The sequence below is a fragment of the Stylophora pistillata genome, chromosome 14 (genome assembly GCF_964205215.1).
Source record: "Stylophora pistillata chromosome 14, jaStyPist1.2, whole genome shotgun sequence".
Taxonomy (NCBI): Eukaryota; Metazoa; Cnidaria; class Anthozoa; order Scleractinia; family Pocilloporidae; genus Stylophora; species Stylophora pistillata.
This window is the reverse complement of record NC_142532.1, coordinates 14,464,879-14,471,510: the sequence shown is the minus strand read 5'-3', so window position 1 is coordinate 14,471,510 and position 6,632 is coordinate 14,464,879. Positions and strand designations below refer to the sequence as shown.

The 6,632-nt window shown below is 36.9% G+C and overlaps 1 protein-coding gene across 15 annotated transcripts in view; it reads left to right on the top strand.

The window, feature by feature from the left end:
• The first annotated feature begins 516 nt into the window (after window positions 1-516).
• The window catches only part of LOC148716692 (uncharacterized), a 7,180-nt gene continuing 1,064 nt past the window's right edge, over window positions 517-6,632 (top strand). The window contains exons 1-6 of one of the 15 annotated variants that reach the window (XM_088745368.1): window positions 523-667; window positions 1,084-1,265; window positions 2,128-2,175; window positions 3,253-3,924; window positions 4,116-4,190; window positions 4,670-6,632. The exon at window positions 4,670-6,632 is cut by the window's right edge and continues 1,064 nt beyond it. In XM_088745368.1, coding sequence (XP_088601494.1) covers window positions 1,143-1,265; window positions 2,128-2,175; window positions 3,253-3,396 — 315 coding nt within the window. In that variant the 5' untranslated portion in view covers window positions 523-667; window positions 1,084-1,142 and the 3' untranslated portion in view covers window positions 3,397-3,924; window positions 4,116-4,190; window positions 4,670-6,632. Of the gene's footprint in view, window positions 668-1,083; window positions 1,270-2,127; window positions 4,191-4,669 lie in introns of all 15 variants that reach the window. The other 14 variants (XM_088745380.1, XM_088745375.1, XM_088745374.1 and 11 more) reach the window with 14 other exon arrangements.

Here is a 6,632-nt window from a genome sequence, read left to right as displayed (position 1 = left end):
ACGTCGATTAATTCGAAGCTTCAACATCCCCCTCCCTCCCCGGAAACCTTCCGGGCATTTGAACTTCTCAAGATTGTTTTGTTCGAATTTCCGCCCGCCCGGGAAAAAAATTGTTTAAGTACCCCATCTAATTACTTTGTGATAGGGAAAGTCAGCTACCGTGGCTTTCTTCACATTGACCAAGATTTAACACCTACACACCTTGTAGACCTCTTCTTCTGAACCATTCATTCGCAAAAGTGAACTAATTAACTTTAAAAACCTCTATATTTAAGGATATAATACTTGTTTTCTGCTAGAAAGATTTGGCATTTCCTGTTCCACCCCAGCTAGGCAAGGTTCAAGTCCCCCACCCCCACCGAAACAAAAACATTTACAACGGTCAAATGTCCATTCAGACTCACCACACACGACACAGGCATGTTGCTTTTAGGAATAAGTACGAATGTGTCTGAGAATTAATCTGTTCCTCTTTCCTCTGCTGTGAGCTTGGGATGGCTATGGAGTAGCCAACAATTCCCAAAAGTTGTCTGACTCAGAACCCATCACCAGTACTCTTTATAATTACCTCTAGCAGGTAGGATGAACCTGGGAACACTGGGAACTAAATCCAGTTTTGTCTCAGGTTTGTTCAAATATGGCAGTCAAGTGTGACAAGAGCAATGTGGTAGGTATTGTTTTCTTTCCTGCATTTACTTTTTTCATTCTTGATTATAAACAAGGATAGCAAATGGTGCCTCACTAACTTCCTATGTGATCTCAAAATTCATTCACATGCATAAAATGTTTTGTTTCCCATTTCATTCCCTTAACAAGATTGCAGTACATCGCCATGCTTCATCGTGCATGCGATGTTCAGATAAAACAAAACAATAGCAAAGCAATTGCTTGACTTGTAAGACTATGGCTTTGTTATGGAACAGTCTGGGATCATAGATGGCTTGGATGGTGTTTTTGACACAGAGCAGTTCGTTCTGATCTTGAAAGTTTCTCAAAATGGGAATGGAAGTTATATGTTATGCAATGTGTTAGTAATACTTTTGAATGGAAAATTACTGACTAGTTTTTGTTTCATTTAAACAGCGGAGCATTTGAAACAAGAGATAGTGCACAAAATTCAGAGTGGAATAGTTGGTAAAGAGATGAAAGGTTTTAAAAGACCACTTGGAAAGGAAACTGCAGAATTGTTCCTTGAGAAATACGCTGAAAAGCATGGCAGACTTACCATAGAGAATTTGAAATCTCTGCTGAGTCATCTCCATGGTGTAGGTATGCTTATTTGTTCCTCAAAGGAACCACATAGTACTATCATTTCACATTTTAAAATACTTTTGTTTCATTTAACTTGGGGAGGTTATAACAGAAGTGCAGGTGAATCTTTTTGGCAAGAGCCACCCCCCTTAGCTAAGATTAAAGTAATTCAGTCTTGGAATCTAGACCTCGTATGCAAAGTAAATAAGGATATCCAGTCCATTCCCCCACTTCTGCCAGAAGCAGATGGTTAATCAACAATCAAAAGTCAAGCTCTTGAGGGAGTGACAACAACATGGCATGTTGACAAACCGAAGATTATGGGAAGAATTTGTGGTTTCATTTACAAACTGAAGGCTTGTAAATAACTAACCATATTTAATTGAGTAAGTGCCCTAGGCACTTATTAAATTTTTTGGACCTTGCAAATGGACCTTTATTCAAAACTTTTGGAAAGTAGTCAGTTTATTATGCAACAAAACTATTAATGATATTAAAAATCACATTGACTTAACAAGTGATTGGCTCTCTTTCCAGTGGTAACTTGTCATTTGACTTCTCTTGGTGGGCGTTCACAGTCACAACCCTGTCACCAAACGTTTTCCTCACTTCAGTCAGCTGATAATCTACGTTTTAATCCTGCTCTTTGGGGAGTCTCCGTAGCATAATCTAAATGTTACTAAGGGTGCAATCAGGCTGACAGATCTGTTACACTTACAATTACCTGCTTAGCATCTTTCTTTTTTTTGGATCTGTAAATGCTGTAAAAGGATGGAACAGGAATGAGAAATTTGAATGTGCTCAGAAGTGCTATGACTCCTGAAACATTTATATTTAGATATTTTTAATCAAGTGTGGTTATTTTTTTCCCTGAAGGAGATTCTAGTGACAACAAACCCATTGAACATGATTACATCGATCAAGGTAACGTTGAGATGAAGTTGGAGATAATCATTTCTTTTTCTAAAAAAATTGTTTTGATATTTGTTAACTTAAGTTAGAGAATAAGTTTCCTGGTCAGCATTTTGTGCAGTCACTGTGTTAAATTTTTACCAGATAAATCCCTCCTGGAGCAGGCAACTTTTCATTTTAAATCTGATAGACTATGGTTTGGCATGAAGTACTCATGGCCAACTTTGGAATGTTTTTGGACGAGTCAGAAAAGCTAGATTGATTGAACAAGTAGAGGCTTACTGATCAATGCTCTGTGCAGAATAAATTTGAATAAGTATTTTGTGCAGAGTGATAAATCCCTCCTGGAGCAGGTAACTTTTCATCTTAAATCTGATAGACTATGGTTTGGGATGAAGTACTCATGGCCAACTTTGAAATGTTTTTGGACATGTCAGTCAGAAAAGCTAGATTGATTGAACAAGTACTTTATTTCTTTCTTTAAGTTCCAGAAGTTGTGTGCCTAGTTCATAACATAGGACTTCTATTAAACGGCAGTCAGAACAGATGAATTTGTTATCTAGCAATGTTAATCCGGGGGATTTTCCCTGTTGCCCCTAAATTACCCACTAGATCCCATTTTCTTGGATGATTTTAAAGCATATCCTACCTAAGCTGTCACCAGTGGAAAAAAAAATAGCTTTGTGACAAGGTCTTTGTGTTAAGATCCTTGTTTTTGATCTACTTGTGTTCATTTGAGTTGAATTTTGTCAGAGTTTATTGGTTTTTATCAATTAATATTAATTGATCAGTTTTGGATGTGATTGCAGTAACAGAAGTGGCACTGTAAACAGAATTTCGTTGATGCTTATTCATGGTAATCATTGATCAACTTGGTGAGGAGAGAAAAATCACTGTATGATTGATAGGGTAGAAGTTTGAAATTTGAGGTTTGGAATTTGAAGGAGGAAAGTTAAGTGTACCAAAATGAAATAGTTTACCTTTCCTCTCTGCCTCAGTAAAATTAGCTCTGCAAGCTTGTTTATTTAGTATTTAGTATTAATTTTGTATCCAAATCATCTAAATGTAAAGTTCACATTGTATTTCAAGGTCCCTAAAGATGCTTCCATGTCAGTGCCAGACCTCTGTGAGCAGATCATGAAACTTGAAAGTAAAATCCATGTGTTACTAACAGCAACAAAGAGATTGCCTGCAATATTGGCTAATGTATCTTTTAAAAGAAAGGTTCCTTAATCCAAAGGAAGTCAAAATTGAGGAAGCACTTCTTTGTAAAGGAAAACATGGAGTGGTGTACAAAGCAAAATTCAGGGGAGATCCCTGTGCTGCCAAGTATTTCCAACCAATAGATATGAATTCTTTGCCTTGCAAATTGAAGGTGGCTGCCCACTGTAAAGATCCAAATCTCTTGCATGTTTTGGGTGGAACAGTTAAAGAAGTCAATTCCCCCTGTTAGTATGTGAACTTCATAATGGAAGCCTTTCTGGATTCATTAAAGAATATAGAAAGGCCCCAGGAGGGTTACCTGAAAAGCTAATACTTAGCTTAATCAGAGACATTGCTAAGGGTCTGATCCATATTCATAGAGAAAAACTGGTACATCGGGACCTGAAATCTGACAACGTTCTCGTGAGAGAGATGGGAGATGACTCATGGGAGGAAACTGTATTGGATAATGGAACAGTTGATAATTGTTCTGGTGTTATGATGCCAAATGTTGGGTCACCTAAATATCATGCTCCAGATGAACATCAGATATATAAGGTGCGAATAAGCATTCTCTTTATTAAGTGTCTGTAATTTTAATCTTTACAAAGTAAATTGAAGGCATACAGTTTAATGTAAGCTTAACTATGGGTTAAAAAATTTCCTTGGCTGGTATCGCAGATTACATCAGTTGGTGAACTATTGTGCCCTATTTGAACTTCATTTTATTTGTTTTGTGTATCATCCAGAACACAAGAAGGAAGATGATCATTTTCTAAACTCGAGGCATCTGATAAGCATGTTGACGATTAGTCAACTTTGAGGTGAAATTCAGCTTAATTTATTTCCAACAGTTTTTATAACATAACCAAAGCAAAGCGCGTGCTCTGATTGGTCAATTTAGCATCTCCACTTTCCCATGGGTGTATGCTGCTGATGTGAGCAAATGCAAAGACTATTTTTCCGCGCGCGCTTGTTTTTTCTGGTCTTGTAAGATTTGTTAAATAAAAGGGAACTCTTTAGCTACAATGTATCAATGTTATGTTATAAAACAAATGGTAAACACCACAGCGTACACTATTGAGTTATGGATGCACTTGGGAGCTTTGCTAAGCACGCAAGAAACTAGAGTCACTCTCAGCTATCGCCTCGAGTGACTCTTACGCTTCTTTCCTGCTTAGCAACCTCCCGCGTGCATCCATAACTCAATAGTGTACGCTGTGGTGTTTACCATTTGTTAAATTTCAAGACTACCCTCACCCCGACAAGGTCACACTGATCATACCTTTGTATTTTCTTTCAGATGGATATTTTCAGTTTGGGCCTTGTGGTGCAAGAAATGGCGATTGGTGAAAAGCCAGACCAAAGTAGATTAGTGGAACAACTAAACAAGATTAAGTGTGAATCCCTAGAAGAATTAATCAGACGTTGTACTGCTTTAGATCGTACAAAAACGGTATTCTGCAGAGGATGTCAAGTTACATTGTGAGAAAAGATTGGTGAAGATAGACAAAGGTTGTGCTCCTTTTTTGTAAAATGCTGCTCAGTGGGTAAATTTTTGGCCCCATCAGTGTGATCTTGGTAAGAGGGTTAGGTAGGATAAGGGATATTCTCTGTTTCAATTATATCACTAGTAATTGATAACTAGAGAGAAAACACTTCCAGACTGGGAATTCTCAGCCCAAACAGCACAAAAGTTTTCCTGCGGTTAGTGGTTGACAGATCTTTGGAGTGAACTTGAGCAGGGCGTCTGGATACAGACCCTTTCCCTCTTGGTCATCATGCCAAGCTAATCTTGAAAATTTGAAGCACATTGCTGTTTTAGCTCACTTTTAAAAATGGCTTGGTTGTTGAATATCATAATTCTATTCAATGCCAGTACTATGCCAATTGAGTATCATGAGTCTGTTTAGGAAAGTTGTAATGTGGGTCTACAAGTTGATACATTGAAAGTTAAAAAAAAAATGTGCGCATATCATTTAAATCATTCTTATTTCATTAGAATTCTGTTGTTATTTGGGATGGTTACCTATCAATCATATCGTTCTGTGATAAAGAATGACAAAGTTTTTTTTTTTAAAAAATGGCGATGGACCTGAACCCGATTACCTGGCTGACATCAGTTTGCATTTTCTCTGTTTCTCCGTACTGTTCTCTGTACATTTTCCAAGGTGGTGACAAGGAGAATTTGTTTAACAATCAAGAGTGTCTTTAGTTGTTGATCATTTCCTTCATTCTCATGACCTTAATGTGTGATTCAGGGGTGATATTGTAAGGAGAAATTAGATGCTAGTGACTCTCAGGGATCCCATGGTTACCGGTACACCAAATGATAATTGCTTGGTGTAAGTTAGCCAAACGCCTGCATTTTCCAGGTACAAATTTTATGAAACAATTTTTTTTTTAGTTGTTTTTTATTTTTTATAATTTTTTTTTTTTTTTTTTTATGTAATACTGTTTAACTGACAGAAGAAATTTTTGAATTACTCTGCTTTTTCAAAGGGAAGAAATTCAAATGAAGTTGTCTTTATTTAATTAGGAATCAGAATTTAATTAGAGTTTGTAGAATATGTGCGCATATCATTTAATAATTGTTATTTAATAATTGAATATATTATATTTTTATTACTGTGTAATTGTAATTTAGTATTTGCAGGGCCATAAGGGAGATTACAACCTTTGGCAGTAATTATGTGCTCTTTTTAAATGAATAGTACTAAAATTTTGCTGCCTTAAAAATCTTTTGGTGGTAACACTTTGCAAGAGGAATTTTCATTGAGCCCTGGTATTGAACTTGTGCCTTCTCTGCAGGGTTTTGTAATTGGACCTATTCATTCATATGATATATTAACACTATTTTTAAGGCGAGATTAATTACTAAACGTAAATAAGGTGGCCCTAAAGGTAGTAAAACGTGGGGTAATGATAATAAAAATAATATCCTAACAATCAATTGTTCCTCACTTTGTTTTGTCTTTCACCCAGCTGGGGTGGTCTTGAACGTGGGTAAAGCTACAACCTCGGACAAAACCTGTTGAGACACATTACGAAAATACCTATTTTTTGCACTCACCCTGACAAAAATGCTTCCCTTCGCAAATTAAAAGATTGTTTCCCCCCTTTCCTATTGCAATGTTGTTTGCGGTAACACAAGAAATGCATGCTTGAGCTGTTAAGCCCCAGCAACATTGTACCAGGGGTGGAGAGGGGGGAAAGTTTGTTCCTTTCGGAAACGATCGTTGCATGGCTGGAAATTAAATATTGCA